Source organism: Pristiophorus japonicus, chromosome 3 (assembly GCF_044704955.1).
Source record: "Pristiophorus japonicus isolate sPriJap1 chromosome 3, sPriJap1.hap1, whole genome shotgun sequence".
NCBI classification, from domain to species: Eukaryota; Metazoa; Chordata; class Chondrichthyes; family Pristiophoridae; genus Pristiophorus; species Pristiophorus japonicus.
This window is the reverse complement of record NC_091979.1, coordinates 70,991,387-71,008,587: the sequence shown is the minus strand read 5'-3', so window position 1 is coordinate 71,008,587 and position 17,201 is coordinate 70,991,387. Positions and strand designations below refer to the sequence as shown.

General features: G+C 46.0%; 1 protein-coding gene across 14 annotated transcripts in view; it reads left to right on the top strand.

Moving 5' to 3' along the window:
- The window catches only part of LOC139259755 (solute carrier family 35 member F5-like), a 205,733-nt gene that overhangs the window by 175,726 nt on the left and 12,806 nt on the right, over positions 1-17,201 (top strand). For all 14 annotated transcript variants that reach the window (XM_070875446.1, XM_070875455.1, XM_070875454.1 and 11 more), the window contains one exon: positions 14,684-14,838. In XM_070875446.1, coding sequence (XP_070731547.1) covers positions 14,684-14,838 — 155 coding nt within the window. The remainder of the gene's footprint in view (positions 1-14,683; positions 14,839-17,201) is intronic.

Here is a 17,201-nt window from a genome sequence, read left to right as displayed (position 1 = left end):
CTAGTGCTTCCAGGCATCTGGGATGGTAAGCAAAACACACAAATGAGCGACTATTAAACATTGACTATTAAAACGTAGCGCCTGCCCGATGATTTCAACATTTGAATGATGTCAATCAGCGTGCAATGCTGCGTAAGTGCCCCGGGCGGAACTTTCGACCATATCACCCGATTTAGCGTCCGTCCATGAACCCGCCAGCATAAAGCAATCGGACCCAGGGCACCCGGCGCTAACGGTGCCATCTTTAAAACGGATATTTAAAACACCATCTTTAAATCTAATCCAACCTTCCGGTGAATAATTCGTTAAAGAAAAAATAATGCCTTTTTTAATGGCATTTAATAATGCTCTGCTTGTCACTTGAATTTATATCCCGAGGTCTTGTGTCAGACTGATTTGAAACACCACTCCAGTGCTGCATAACTGCACCAATCTGACATTACAGTGATGTTTGTTTGGCAATGCTTAAGGCTTCTTTCCAATCGATGTCTCGTGCAGCTAATAAATTGTCCCCATTTTATTTCAGTTTTAAAGAGCAAGAAATCTCAGTTGTCCACTGACCATCTTTTCATTTCCTTTTTGCACCCTCCTCAGCTTTCCTCCATTCCCTCGCGTAGCCTCCATAAAGCAGGCTGTTTGGGGATGGGTAGGGAAAGGCACGGCCAGGTGCAGCCTGTTCTCACAGCATCCATACGTGCGCACTTTCCAGAAGGGTCACTAAACCATCTATCATTGTCTTGGGACATAAGCCAATTATATAGTGGCTATTGCTGTCTTGACTAGTTCACTATCAAAAAGGATTGGAAGAAAAAGGCTGCTTTTTTCAAAGTGAAATTTTGTGTGAGTTTATAGTTCATTTTAAATGACATTTAAGGACATTTTAAAAGATGGGGGCTATACTTTGTCAGTCATTATTCCCGGCTGCTATGGCGTTGAGCTGCAAGAAGGCTTATTGATGATCATTTTGAACATAATCGAAGATGGCGCAGACGTATAGGGAGGAGGCCTTACCCCCAATGAGTTTACAGGCAACAGCACTCATACCTTCAGCTCTCTGAGGCACAATACGTTAAAAGGCTGCACTTCCAAAAAGAAGTGTTGACAGATATGCCAGCTCATAGAGGCAAACCTACAGCCTACTAGCGGCAACAGGACTGCACTGCCCATCGAGGTGAAGGTGACTGCGGCACTTGCCTTCTATGCCTCTGGCTCCTTTCAGGCATCAGCCGGGAATATATGTTCGGGAGAAACTTTTATTAAATAACTCGGGAACACTTTTAAAACTTCTGGAGAAACTTTTAAACAACGAGGAGGAATTTTTAAGAATTATTTTCTTTAAAAAATGTTTTACTAAGGAATTGAATACTGTACTCCAATCCAACTAAAAAGTAGTTTGGTGTGTTTTATTTGCATCATTTTCAGTCATTTGAAACCGGATTACTCACAACGACGCTCGGCGAGCAGGTGAGCCTCCGACCAGGCGACCGGGACATCATTCCCTCCCCCCCGCCCCCCCACTCCTGCGCCGGGCCTACATCCCTCTAGCTGTGGGCTTTCATCCCTCCAGTGGCGGGCCTTCATCCCTTCACCACAGCTATGACTCTTCCACCCTTCCACTCCTTGCTGACCTCCCACCCGGAACTCCAGCGGACAACTGACCCTCCTAATGCCTGCCCCCAACCAAGCCTCGGACCACCCACCATCAAGGGTGCTACTCGGCGGCAAGCTTGCAGCCAACATCTCGCCGAATGCAATTAGGCTCATACAACAATGCCTGGTCTCCAGTCGTATTGGACCCCCTTGCCACTGGTCAAGACCTTGCTCAGCTATGACCGGTGTGCAACGGCTACCCCACGTTAAAAGAACTCACTCACAGGCATCTTACACTCCGTTAACATGAAGTTCGGGACCTGGAACTTCAGGACCCTCATGTGCAACTCCAACAGCGACAGGCCGGAACATCGCACCGCCATAGTTGCCTGGGAACATAGACACTTTGACATAGACATCGCCGCCCTAAGCGAGACCCAGTGGGCAGGGGAAGGTCAGCTCAAAGAACAAGGTGGAGGTTACACCTTTTTCTGGAAAGGGAAACCGGAGGAAGAACGGCGCCTTCACGGAGTCAGCTTCGCCATCAAAAATGAACTGGTCGACCGCCTCAAAGATTCCTCCTGTGGGGTTAACGAACGCCTCATGACTCTTCGACTCACCCTATCCCGGAACCAATGCGTCACAGTCATCAGTTCAAACGCCCAACATTCGATGCAACGGATCAGACCAAAGAGGGGTTTTATTCCAACCTCGAAACATCCCTGTCCCGCGTCCCCACGGGCGACAAACTGATCCTCCTAGGTGACTTCAACACCAGGGTCGGCAAACACACAGCCCTCTGGTGGGGGGCGTGATTGGCAGAGAGGGCGTAGGGAAAGCCAACTCCAGCGGTACCCTACTCCTGACAAAATGCCTAGAACATGAGCTTCTCGTCACCAACACCCTGTTCCGCCAGAGGGACAAATATAAGGCATCGTGGCAACACCATCACTCCAAACTCTGGCATCTGCTCGACTATGTCATCGTCCGAGCCAGAGATCACAAGGATGTGCGCATCACCCACGCCATGACAGGAGCTGATAACTGCTGGACGGACCACCGCCTAATTCGATTCATCATTGACATCAACATAGCCCCAAAACGGATGGGACACCAGAAGCAGTGCCGCAAAAAAGTCAATGCCGGGGCACTTGAAGACCCAGCTGAGAGAACCCTATACAGCCAGCGCTTCACAGCTAAGCTGGTGTGCCTTGATAACCCTGAGATGCAGAATACCCACAGCGCTTGGTCTGCCCTCCGGGCCTCCATAACCAGTGCCTGTGAAGAGACACTTGGTCACTCAACCAGAAAACACCAGGACTGGTTTGATGAGAATGATCAGGAGATCCAAGAACTAATAGATGGCAAGCGCAGAGCATTTCTGAGCCTCAAGCAACAATCCAACTCTGGAGCAGCAAAGCAACATTACAGGCAGCTCAAGGCTGAGGTCCAACAAAAAAATCCCATGGTGGATGGAGAAAGCACAGGAGATACAACAACTGGCCGACAACTATGATATGAGAGGATTCTTCATTGTAGTCAAGGCCACCTACGGTCCAAACTCCCAAGGCCCCACCCCACTGCTGGCCAAGAACGGGGAAACATTCATCAAGGACACCGAGGCAGTCAGGGCCCGCTGGAAGGAGCACTTTGAAGATCTCCTCAACCGAGACTCTGCCTTTGACTCGAGTGTTCTCGACTTCATCCCACAGCATGCGACCCGCCACCACCTCAGTGAAACCACAACGTTGCATGAGGTAGGAAAAGCCATAAGACAGCTCAAAACAACAAGGTTTCGGGAGCGGATGGAATTCCTGCTGAGGTGCTAAAGTATGGCAGAGAGGTGCTGTTGATGCAGATACATGACCTCATCTCTCTCATCTGGAGGGAGGAGAGCATGCCGGGAGATCTCAGAGATGCAGTGATCGTAAACATCTTTAAAAAAAGGGGACGTCCGACTGCGGCAACTACAGAGGAATCTCCCTGCTATCAGCCACTGGGAAAGTTGTTGCAAGGGTTCTCCTCAACTGTCTTCTCCCCGTGGCCGAGGAGCTCCTCCCGGAGTCACAGTGCGGATTTCGCTCCCTGCGGGGCACAACGGCCATGATCTTTGCAGCACAATAGCTGCAGGAAAGATGCAGGGAGCAGCGCCAACCCTTATACATGGCCGCCTTCGACCTTACAAAGGCCTTTGACACTATCAACCGCAAGGGTCTATGGAGCGTCGTCCTCCGTTTCGGATGCCCCCAAAAGTTCGTCAACATCCTTCACCTGCTCCACGATGAAATGCAGGCCGTGATCCTTACCAACGGTTCCATTACAGACCCAATCCACGTCCAGACCGGGGTCAAACAGGGCTGCGTCATCGCTCCAACCCTCTTCTCAATCTTCCTCGCTGCCATGCTCCACCTCACAGTCAACAAGCTCCCCGCTGGAGTGGAACTAAACTACAGAACTAATGGGAAGCTGTTTAACCTTCGCCATCTCCAGGCCAGGTCCAAGACCACCCCAATCTCTGTCGTCGAGCTCCAGTATTCAGACGATGCCTGCGTCTGCACACATTCAGAGGCTGAACTCCAGGATATAGTTGACATATTTACTGAGACATACGAAAGCATGGGTCTTACGCTAAACATCCTTAAGACAAAGATCCTCCACCAGCCTGTCCTTGCCGCACAGCACTGCCCCCCCCAGTCATCAAGATCCACGGCATGGCCCTGGACACTGTGGACCATTTCCCATATCTCGGGAGCCTCATTAACAAAAGCAGACATTGATGAGGAGATTCAACATCGCTTCCAGTGCGCCAGTGCAGCCTTCAGCTGCCTGAGGAAAAGAGTGTTCGAAGAGTAGGCACTCAAATCTACCACCAAGTTCATGGTCTACAGGGCTGTAGTAATACCCGCCCTCCTGTATGGCTCAGAGGCATAGACCATGTATAGTAGGCACCTCAAGTCGCTGGAGAAATACCACCAACGATACCTCCGCAAAATCTTACAAATCCCCTGGGAGGACAGACGCACCAACGTTAGCATCATCGACCAGGTCAACATCCCCAGCATTGAGGCACTGACCACGCTTGGTCAGCTCCACTGGGCGGGCCACATTGTCCGCATGCCAGACACGAGACTCCCAAAGCAGGCGCTCTACTCTGAGCTCCTTCACGGCAAACGAGCCAAGGGTGGGCAGAGGAAATCTTATAAGGACATCCTCAAAGCCTCACTGATAAAATGCGGCATTCCCACCGACACCTGGGAGTCCCTGGCCAGGGACCGCCCTGAGTGGAGGAGGTGCATCCGGGAGGGCGCTGAGCGCCTCGAGTCTCATCGCCGAGTGCATGCAGAAAACAAACGCAGGCAACGGAAAGAACGCGCGGCAAACCTGTCCCACCCTCCCTTACCCTCAATGACTGTCCCACTCGTGGCAGGGACTGTGGCTCTCGTATTGGACGGTTCAGCCACCTAACAACTCATTCTAAGAGTGGAAGCAAGTCTTCCTCGATTCCGAGGGACTGCCTATGATGATAATGTTCCATCTCGCAGCACGCTACACATTGCAGCATTCGTCAGGTGACTACTGCACTGTACGCACCCAGAATGGATTTCTTAAACTTCCCAATGACCAAGGAGACCCACAATGAGAGGGCTGTATGTTTTGGACGATTTGCTGGCTTCCCCAAGGTTGAGGGTGCCATTGACTGTACGCACATCGCCCTGCGAATACCTTTACACAATCTAGAGGTTGACCGAAACCGAAAGGGATTCCACTCCATGAACGTACAGATCGTCTGCAACCATACTGCGCATCATGGCAGTCAATGCCCAATATCCAGGGAACATCCATAATATTTTCATCTTGCGTGAGAGCAATGTCTCAAGTCTGTTCCAGCGTCAACCGCATGGCAAGAGCTGGATGCTGGGGGATAAAGGTTATAGCCTCGCCACTTGGCTCATGACCCTCCACACCCCCAAAATCCTCTGACAGAAGCTGAGCATCACTATAATGAGAGCCATGCAGCCACACGCAACATCGTTGAACAGACAATTGGAGTGCTCAAGCAGCTCTTCAGATGCCTGGACCACTCTCGATACTCCTCGCAGCAGGTCTCTGAGTTCATTGTAGTGTGCTGCATGCGACACAACTTAACCATCATAAGGGGACAGGATTTGCCAATGGGGATTGCAGGTGAACATCAGGAGAGAGCGGAGGACGAGGAAGAGGAGGCTGGCGAGGACCCCATGCCACCACCACCCCCACCACAACCACAGGAGATGCATCGTGGAAATTTCGCCGCTGCAAAAGCCTTGCGTCAGCAGCTAATTAAACACTTTGCTTGAAGAGTGAAAGGCATGTTTGACTGTTGCCTGGCCACTCTATCCCACCATGTTCACTATTCCCCCCTCTTATTCTGTAAATGAGACACTGCACAGGAATGGTTAAGGTGAACAACAGATTTTATGAAAAATGTCAACTTTTAGAACTTTGTAAACGTAATTTTGAAACATTGAAACTTTAATAAACATTCTGAACTTTTATAACTTTATATAAACATAATTGGAAACCATTTCAAACTTTAATAAAATAACAACAACCGCTGTCCCACTGTCTTTTCCCCCACCTCTCCTTATCCTTGCCCCGAGCCACCCGCCCCCCCCCCCCCCCCCGAGCAGTCGGCTCATCACTGTTCACCTCTTCTTCCTCACCCCACCACATGATGGCCTGATGTGGAGGGTCCATGAGAGGGATGCGGCACCTGTGACTGGTCATCGGGAAGTAGAAAGCAACAGATGAGTAGTTAGCAGCAGGAGAGGGGACAGGGTGACAGGAGGAAGGTCACATAGCACAGGCTCATATGAAGCACTGCAACTACTCCATTATATGTAGTCCAGAGACACTGCATCACATTGCCCCAATTCTAGTCCAGAGACACTGCATCACATTGTCCCAACCCAGCCCAGGGAATGTGCAGGACTTACCCTCACAGGAGGGCAGGAAAAACAGTTGGAGAGCTATAGTGGTAGGGGATTCTATTGTAAGGAGAATAGATAGACGTTTCTGCGGCCGCAACCGAGACTCCAAGATGGTATGTTGCCTCCCTGGTGCAAGGGTCAAAGATGTCTTGGAGCGGGTGCAGGACATTTTGAAGAGGGAGGGTGAACAGCCAGTTGTCGTGGTGCATATAGGTACCAACAATATAGGTAAAAAGCGGGATGAGGTACTACAAGACGAATTTAGGGAACTAGGAGCTAAATCAAAAAGTAGGACTTCAAAAGTAGTAATCTCAGGATTGCTACCAGTGCAACGTGCTAGTCAGAGTAGAAATAGCAGGATAGCTCAGATGATTACGTGGCTTGATGAGTGGTGCAAAAGGGAGAGATTCAAATTCCTGGGACATTGGAACCGGTTCTGGGGGAGGTGGGACCAGTACAAACTGGACGGTCTGCACCTGGGCAGGACCGGAACCAATGTCCTGGGGGAGTGTTTGCTAGTGCTGTTGGGGAGGGGTTAAACTAATATGGCGGGGATGGGAACCTATGCAGGGAGACAGAGGGAAGTAGAATGGGGGCAGAAGCAAAAGATAGAAAGAAGAATAGTAAAAGTGGAGGACAGAGAAATCCCAGGCAAAAAGCATAAAGGGCCACATTACAGCAAAATTCTAAAGGGGCAAAGTGTGTTAAAAAGACAAGCCTGATGGCTCTGTACCTCAATGCTAGGAGTATTCGCAATAAGATGGACGAATTAACTGCGCAGATAGCAGTTAACGGATATGATGTAATTGGCATCATGGAGATATGACTCCAGGGTGACCAAGGCTGGGAACTCAGCATCCAGGGGTATTCAACATTTAGGAAGGATAGAAAGGAAAAGGAGATGGGGTGGCGATGCTGGTTAAAGAGGAAATTAATGCAATAGTAAGGAAGGACATTAGCTTGGATGATGTGGAATCGGTATGGGTGGAGCTACGGAATACCAAAAGGCAGAAAACGCTAGTGGGAGTTGTGTGCAGACCACCAAACAGTAGTAGTGAGGTTGGGGACAGCATCAAACAAGAAATTAGGGATACGTGCAATAAAGGTACAGCAGTTATCATGGGCGACATTAATCTACATATTGATTGGGCTAACCAAACTGGTAGCAATGCGGTGGAGGAGGATTTCCTGGAGTGTATTAGGGATGATTTTCTAGACCAATATGTCGAGGAACCAACTAGAGAGCTGGCCATCCTAGACTGGGTGATGTGTAATGAGAAAGGACTAATTAGCAATCTTGTTGTGCGAGACCCCTTGGGGAAGAGTGACCATAATATGGTAGAATTCTTTATTAAGATGGAGAGTGACAGTGTTAATTCAGAGACTAGGGTCCTGAACTTAAGAAAAGGTAACTTCGATGGTATGAGACGTGAATTGGCTAGAATAGACTGGTGAGTGATACTTAAAGGGTTGACGGTGGATAGGCAATGGCAAACATTTAAAGATCACATGGATGAACTTCAACAATTGTACATCCCTGTCTGGAGTAAAAATAAAACGAGGAAGGTGGCTCAACCGTGGCTAACAAGGGAAATTAAGGACAGTGTTAAATCCAAAGGAAGAGGCATATAAATTGGCCAGAAAAAGCAGCAAACCTGAGGACTGGGTGAATTTTGTAATACAGCAGAGGAGGACAAAGGGTTTAATTAGGAGTGGAAAATAGAGTATGAGAGTAAGCTTGCTGGGAACATAAAAACTGACCAAACTGACTGCAAAAGCTTCTATAGATATGTGAAGAGAAAAAGATTAGTGAAAACAAACGTAGGTCCCTTGCAGTCAGATTCAGGTGAATTTATAATGGGGAACAAAGAAATGGCGGACCAGTTAAACAAATACCTTGGTTCTGTCTTCACAAAGGAAGACACAAATAACCTTCTGGAAATACTAGGGGATCGAGGGTCTAGTAAGAAGGAGGAACTGAAGGAAATCCTTATTCAGCGGGAAATTGTGTTCGGGAAATTGATAGGATTGAAGGCCGATAAATACTCGGGGCCTGACAGTCTGCATCCCAGAGTACTTAAGGAAGTGGCCATAGAAATAGTGGATGCATTGGTGATCATTTTCCAACAGTCTATCGACACTGGATCGGTTCCTATGGACTGGAGGATAGCTAATGTAACATCACTTTTTAAGAAAGGAGGGTGAGAGAAAACGGGTAATTATAGACCGGTTAGCCTGATATCAGTCGTGGGGAAAATGTTGGAATCAATTATTAAGGATGAAATCGCAGCACATTTGGAAAGCAGTGACAGGATCGGTCCAAGTCAGCATGGATTTATGAAAGAGAAATTCTGCTTGACAAATCTTCTAGAATTTTTTGAGGATGTAACTGGTAGAGTGGACAAGGAAGAACCAGTGGATGTGGTGTATTTGGACTTTCAAAAGGCTTTTGATAAGGTCCCACACAAGAGATTAGTGTGCAAAATTAAAGCACATGGTATTGGGGATAATGTACTGATGTGGATAGAGAACTGGTTGGCAGACAGAAAGCAGGGAGTCGGGATAAACAGGTCCTTTTCAGAATGGCAGGCAGTGACTAGTGGAGTGCCGCAGGGCTCAGTACTGAGACCCCAGCTATTTACAATATACATTAATGATTTGGATGAGGGAATTGAGTGTAATATCTCCAAGTTTGCAGATGACACTAAGCTGGGTGGCTGAGGACGCTAAAAGGCTGCAGGGTGACTTGGACAGGTTAGGTAAGTGGGCAAATGCGTGGCAGATGTAGTATAATGTGGATAAATGTGAGGTTACCCACTTTGGTGGCAAAAACACGAAGGCAGAATATTATCTGAATGGTGGCAGATTAGGAAAAGGGGAGGTGCAACGAGACCTGGATGTCATGGTACATCAGTCATTGAAAGTTGGCATGCAGGTACAGCAGGCTGTGAAGAAGGCAAATGGTATGTTGGCCTTCATAGCTAGGGGATTTGAGTATAGGAACAGGGAGGTCTTACTGCAGTTGTACAGGGCCTTAGTGAGGCCTCACCTGGAATATTGTGTTCAGTTTTGGTCTCCTAATCTAAGGAAGGACATTCTTGCTATTGAGGGAGTGCAGCGAAGGTTCACCAGACTTATTCCTGGTATGGCAGGACTGACATATGAGGAGAGACTGGATCGACTGGACCTGTATTCACTGGAGTTTAGAAGGATGAGAGGGAATCTCATAGAAACATATAAAACTGGACAGGTTAGATGCAGGAAGAATGTTCCCGATGTTGGGGAAGCCCAGAACCAGGGGACATAGTCTAAGGATAAGGGGTAAGCCATTTAGGACCGAGATGAGGAGAAACTTCTTCACTCAGAGAGTTGTTAACCTGTGGCATTCCCTACCACAGAGAGTTGTCGATGCCAGTTCGTTGGATATATTCACGAGGGAGTTAGAAATGGCCCTTACAGCTAAAGGGATCACGAGGTATGAAGAGAAAGCAGGAAAGGGGGGCTGAATGGCCTACTCCTGCACCTATTTTCTATGTTTCTAATCGGGGATCAGCACCCGCATTGGCAGGTGCCCGACCAGAGATGCCGATGAGGCCTGCCACTCGCTCCTCAACGTCAGTGAGTGGCAGGGTGTGCGTAGCTGCTCCCGCCGATTGTACGCCTTTTTTGCCTGCAAAGATTAAAATGGGAATGATTACCAGAGAGTCCATCTGCTCTTGTGGCACACACAGATAGCCACTTATACCATACTGTGTGAATGTAATTTAGTCCTCTGTTTAATGACCTTGGAAGTTGCACGTGGTTCATCAGGAGGACATCAAAGTGCAGAAGCATCTTATGAGATCTCAGAAAGCAATCTTAATAATGTGTAAAGATAATTCATCCAAATAGGGTGCCAAACTAAGCCTACTTTAGTGTCATGCATTTTAGGAGGCAACCCACAGAGTGCTCAGAGACAGCAACAGCATCAGAACAAATAGTGTATCAGATTTATAATTTCAGTGATGAAGCAGTGCATGAATGAAAATGGTACTCTGACGACCCTGGTGAGATCGTTAAATTTCTTTCGACACTGCATGCTACTTCGAACCACAGTGTCGGAGACAGAGACCTCCTCAGCTATTTTCCTCCAGATTTTGTTAAACATTGCTGGGAGGGGTCTAGATCCACCCCTCCTATGCAACTGATCCCACCTCCTTTAGACAGCCCCAGCTCGAGCCTCGTTTGCCTCTGATGTGAATCTCTTGGCATGCTATCTGGACTCCTCAATCATGATCTGCTCCTCCATTAGCAAATTCAAAAGTAAAAAGCTGATTCAGCCTCAGGTCACTCCCTGCCTGCATTAGCGTTTGCGATTGGACAGCTGACCAGAAGCGCGGGAAGAAACAAAAAAAAAATTTGCGCATGCACAGAAGGGCCAATTTTATTCGAGGCAGAAGTTTTGGCTCCGGCTCACAAAATCTATTGTGCAATGCCGGAGTTAGCACAAACGCTTGTCGGCAACTTTCATTTGGCGAAAGTTGCGTGCTCTGGTGCTAACGCTAACCCGGCACTAAAAAAAAAATTCTCTGTGATTTGTACCCTTTCATAAAACCCTGCTAACTCTGCTTGATTAAATTATGCTTTTCCAAATGTCCTGCTACTGCTTCCTTAATAATGGACTCCAACATTTTCCCAACTACAGATATTAGGCTAATTGGTCTATAGTTTCCTGCTTTCTGCCTCCCTGCTTTCTTAAATAGGGGTGTTACAATTGCAGTTTTCCAATCCGCTGGGACCTCTCCAGAATCCAGGGAATTTTGGTAGATTACAACCAATGCATCCACTACCTCTGCAGCCACTTCTTTTAAGACCCACGGATGCAAGCCATCAGGTCCGGGGGATTTGCCCACCTTTAGTCCCATCATTTTACAAAGTACTTTTTCTTTAGTGATAGTGATTGTTTTACATTCCTCCCTCCCTATAGCCCCTTGATTATCTGTTATTTGGATGTTTTTAATGTCTTCTACCGTGAAGACTCATATAAAATATTTGTTCAAAGTCTCTGCCATTTCCGTTCTCCATTATTAATTCCCCAGTCTCATCCTCTAAGGGACCAACATTTACTTTAGCTACTCTCTTCCTTTTTATATACCTGTCGAAACTCTTTTCTATCTGTTTTTATATTTTTTGCTAGTTTACTCTCTCTCTTCCCCCTCTTTTTTTAGTCGTCTTTTGCTGGTTTTTAAATGTTTCCCAATCCTCTGGCCTCCCACTAATCTTGGCCACTTTCTATGCCATTGTTTTCAATTTGATACCATCCTTTACTTCCTTAATTAGCCACAGATGGTTCTCCCTTCTCTTAAAGTCTTTCCCTCTCACTGGAATATATTTTTGTTGAGCATTATGAAATATCTCCTTAAATATCCGCCACTGATAATCAACTGTCTTACATGTTAATCTATTTTCATCGTCCATTTTAGCCAATTCTACCTTTATGCCTTTGTAATCTCCTTTAGTTAAGCTCAGTACACTGGTTTGAGATGCCACTTTCTCAACCCCAATGGAATTTGAAATTCAACCTTGCTATGATCACTCTTTCCTAGAGGATCCTTTACTAGTAGATCATTTATTAATCCTGTCTCATTACACAGTACCAGATCTAAGATAGCCTGCTCCCTAGTTTGGTTCCGCAACGTACTGTTCAAGGAAACCATCCTGGATACATTCTATGAACTCTTCCTCAAGACTACCTTGGCCAATTTGATTTGTCCAATCAGTATGAAGATTAAAATCGCCCGTGATCATTGCCGTTCCTTTTTTACAAGCCTCCATTATTTCTTGATTTATACTCGTCCAAAGGTATAGCTACTGTTAGGGGGCCTATAGACTATGCCCACCAGTGACTTCTTCCCCTTATTATTTCTTATCTCCACCCAAACTGATTCTACATCTTGATCTTCTGAGCCAGTATCATTTCTCACTATTGCACTGATCACATCCTTTATTAACAGAGCTACTCCACCTCCTTTTCCTTTCTGTCTATCCTTATTGTCCAATATCCCTGAATATTCAATTCCCAGCCCTGGTTACCTTGCAGCCACATCTCTGTAATGGCTATCAATCATACCCATTTATATCAATTTGTGCCGTCAATTCATCTGTTTTGTTGTGAATGCTGTGTGCATTCAGGTAAAGAGCTTTTAAATTTGTTTTTTTACCATTTTTTTCCTGCTTTGACCCCACTTTCTGATACACTCCTTTGTTTATAAATTCTTTGGGAGAAATTGGTCAGCCTTGTGCACATTCTTTGGGCGATATTTCATCTTTTTTGACGGTAAAAGGTACTTACCTAACTTGGCCAAAGTTAACAAATGGAGATTTTGAAATATCGACCATGTGCAACGCCAAAAAAAAACGCACCGCTTAAAATTGGCCGCTTGGGGAACCCATACTTGGGGTGAAAGAAAAGAAACGCCTGAAAAAAGCCTGCGTTGAAGTCCCAGAAACAGCGGTGGGTATGAAGACCTACAAAAAAGGTAAGTTGAAGTTTTTATTTTTTAATTCTTTTTCAGTGATTCATTAGTTACGTGTATAATGAATATTTTTTGATTTTCCAATTTTTTTGTCTGTGTTTTCTCCCCTCCAGGGGCCTATATTTTGGCGGCGATAGGCCTCGGGCTAAAGTTGGCGAGGATCACGGTTTCCACCGCGAATCCTCGTGCAATGCCGATTTTTACCGACAGGCGCATTTCTTTCCCAATTTTACCCCCTTTAAAAATGGCAACGTTTGTACTGGTATTTGTCCATAAAATAACAGGAGAACTACAGTATTACCAAAAACTGAACTTCTAGCTCTCTGACCCTTCCTGCCACACTCTGGTTATAATTTCCCCCAGTTCTACTCTGTTCTATTTCCTTCTCCTTGCTCTTTGACTTTTTAAATTTCCGCTCACCTGAACCCTCCTCCACTATTTAGTTTAAAGCCCCACATCCCTCGTTATTCGATTTGCCAGGATACTAGTCCCAGCACGGTTCAAATGAAGGCCATCTCAACAGAACAGCTCCCTCTTTCCCCAGTACTGGTGCCAGTGCCCCATGAATCAAAACCCATTTCTCCCACACCAGTCTTTGAACCACATGTTCATCTCTGTGATCTTATTTACCCTATGCAAATTTGCTCCTGGCTCGGGTAGTAATCTAGAGATTATTATCTTTGTGGTTATGTTTTTTAATTTAGCCCCTAGCTGCTCAGACTTCCTCAGCTGAACCTCTTTGTTCTATCGATGTCATAATACAGGTGTTTAAAATTATGAAGGGGTTTGATAGAGTGAATGTGAAGAAACTATATTTCCACTTGTTCAAGTTCAGAACAAGGGGCATGAATATAAGGTAGCCACTAATGGATAAAATAAAGCATTTAGGAAGAATTTCTTTATACTATGTGGTTAGAATTTGGAGCTGGCTGCTACATGGAGTGGTTGAAGCAGATAGCATTGATGCATTTAAGAGAGGCTGAATGCATACATGACTGAGAAGAGAATAGAGGGATACAGGGGCATGGTGAGAAGAGGTCAATAGAGTGGGAGGAGGCTCATATGGAGAATTAACACTTGCGTACACCATTTCGGCCTGATGGCTTGTTTCTGTGCTGTAGCTTCAATGTAATTCTATAAGAATTGCTAACACTTGACGTTAACCCTTAAAGTTCTGCTGACCTTTATTGAGCAAAATGGTGTCAGCCACAATAACTGTTGCAGTCGAGGCCAAATGTTTTATTGTAATAAAAGATGTTATACCCAAACTGTTTTTACTCTATAAAACAAGGGGTATGGAGAGAAAGCAGGAAAAGGGTACTGAGGTGAATGATCAGCTATGATCTTATTGAATGGTGGCGCAGGCTCGAAGGACCTACTGCACCTATTTTCTATGTTTCTATATGTATAATAGTGTATTTATAATACTGTAAAAATGTATCTTGGCAACATCTGTTAAAACCAGTTTAATTTAAAAACAAAGAGTGAAATGAGGATAAGAAAGAAGTGCTTTTATAAATCAAATTATCTTTTAAAATTTTATAAATAAACTTGGGTGAAAAGATTGCATCCTTTCATAAATTCTAATTTTTATTTTTAATTTTCTAGGTGGAGTTTTCATGGTTATTATTTGCAGGATCAGTTCCAGTTTTTCTCTCTTTCTTCATTGCAACTCTTTTATGCCACTATAATAACTGGGATCCAGTAATGGTTGGCCTTAGGCGGATATTTGCATTTATATGCAGGAAGCATCGCATTCAGAGGTATTGCCTTTTTTATGTCATCTATAGTGCAGATACTGATTTTAACATTGGAACTTGCTTAGAGCAATGTGGAGCCAGAAAGGCTAAGTTATACTGTTACACTAGTCTTTGTATTTATACATATTTTAGCTGTTAATGGTAATAAAAAGTCAACAAATATGCTTTTTATTAACAATTAAAAATGAAGTTACAATGTTCTTGAGAGACTTGGGGGGCCGAAATTGCCCCTTTCCTTAAGGCCTGTTACCACCAAAATCAGCAGCCACGCTGCGGTGTGGAGTGGCCGCCGACTTTTGGTGGAATAGCCACTGCTAGCCTAATTGCCCTCCTGAGTTTTCCTGGCGGTGCCCCGATTTCCCCCCTCCCCCCTTACCGCTCCGCTACTGCCAATCCGCGGTATGCACGACATCATCGTGCGCACCACCAATCTAACCCCTCCCAACGGCGACATTTTATTCCGAAGATCTTCGGCCCGCCTGCCGGTGCCAAAACAAACTTTCACCCGGTGATCCAGTGAACCTGTGGCCTTCTACAGCGGCAGTGCAGCTTTCCTTAAAGAGAAGGGCCTACTGCCACTGCTGCCATTTTTTTTTGTTGGCTGACTGCCAGGTCGGCCCAACAAATTTGCCCCCGGATTGGCATCTCCTCTTGGGTGCTAGACCGCTGGCCCGGCCAAAGCCCTCCCTGGTGGTTCAGTGGCCCAAAGTTTTAAAAGCGCAGAGGCTCTCCCCTTTAAGTGAAGGGGAGAGCTGTGATGACACGGCGCCGTGATGACATCATCGCGGCGGTGACTCCGCACCGCACCCAACTTCCGCCCCTCAGTTGCTGTCACCGCCGTGTTTTTGCCCCTCCATTATGTCTGACTTCCGGACCAAAAAAAACCAAAGAGTCAACCTGAACCGCAGCTGCGGTTAAACACCACCTTACAGGGTGGGAGCGTCCCATTTCGGGCGGGGAGCAATTTGTACCCCGGGAACTATTTAAAATTCACTTCATGCTACAGGTACAACCTCCCAAATCCGGAAACCTCGGGACCGAGGACGTTCTGGATTTTGGAACGTATTTCCGACATCTCGAATCCGGAAACGCCTGGGCCGAGGTTTAGGTATTTCCAGATTTCGGAGACGAAATCCAACATCCCGAATCCGTAAACCTGTTTGACTCAGCGGTGACCCGCAGTTAGTAAGAAAAGAAACGCCTGTGACAAACCTGCGTTGCAGCCCTTGGGACAGCGGTAGGTATGAAGACCTGCAAAAAAGGTAAGTTAAAGTTTTTATTGTATAATTCTTTTGCAGCAGTTTGATAGTTAAGTGTCTTATGAATGTTTTGTGATTATTTATTTCTTGTTTTTTGCAATTTTTTGGGGGTGTATGTGTGTTTGTGCTTGTGGGGGCGATTATTTACTGTTGTGAAAAAAATGGCCGGATTTCGGACGACCCCTCCACCGATCTGCACGATGTCCGGATTTTGGAACCCCGGATTTGGGAGGTCGTACCTGTACTACCAGGAGAGCGATAAGTTTGGAGAAATCACTTTACTCAGTGTTTTTGGAGCATAGCGTGCTTTGCCAGAGAGAGTGGTGATACAGACGGCACTGCATTTTCTAAGGGTAAATTGGATATATATTTGAAGCAGAGGCACGTACAGGACTGTACAAGGAAGTGGAATTGAGTTGTGATTGCTTGAGCAAATAGCACAGACACGATGGACCGAAGGGCATTTTTCTGTGCTGTAAACTTTTGCGATTTTAAATTCAGTTATGCTGCACCCACTATGATGCTTCAACTGCTGTTAAATAAGATCCAGGCTCAGCAGTTATCTTCACAATCAGTCGATACTGGATTGTGACTGCTCAACCTCATTTCATTTTGGGCCCTTACAGCCAGCAGACAGTGGAAATTCTTATGAAATTTGAATCCAAGCCTGGAAGATTAACACCCATTGTCTAATCCACAGCATCATCCCATCCCGTTATAATTATTCTTTTATAATCAGAAGCACTTGAGATGCTTCCCTGATTAGTCATGTTAAGAACGTAAGCATTAAGTGCAGGAGTAGGCCATTGGGCCCCTCGAGCCTGCTCTGACATTCAGTAAGATCATGGCTGATCTTCGACCTCAATTCCACTTTCCTGCACTATCCCCATATCCCTTGATTCCCTTAATATCCAACAATCTATCGATCTCTGTCTTGAATATACTCAATGACTGAGCCTCCACAGCCCTCTGGGTTAGTGAATTCCAAAGATTCACCACTCTCTGAGTGAAGAAGTTTCTCCTCATCTCAATCCTAAATGGCCGACCCTTTATTCTGAGACTGTGACCCTTGGTTCTAGACTCCCCAACCAGAGGAAACATCTTCAC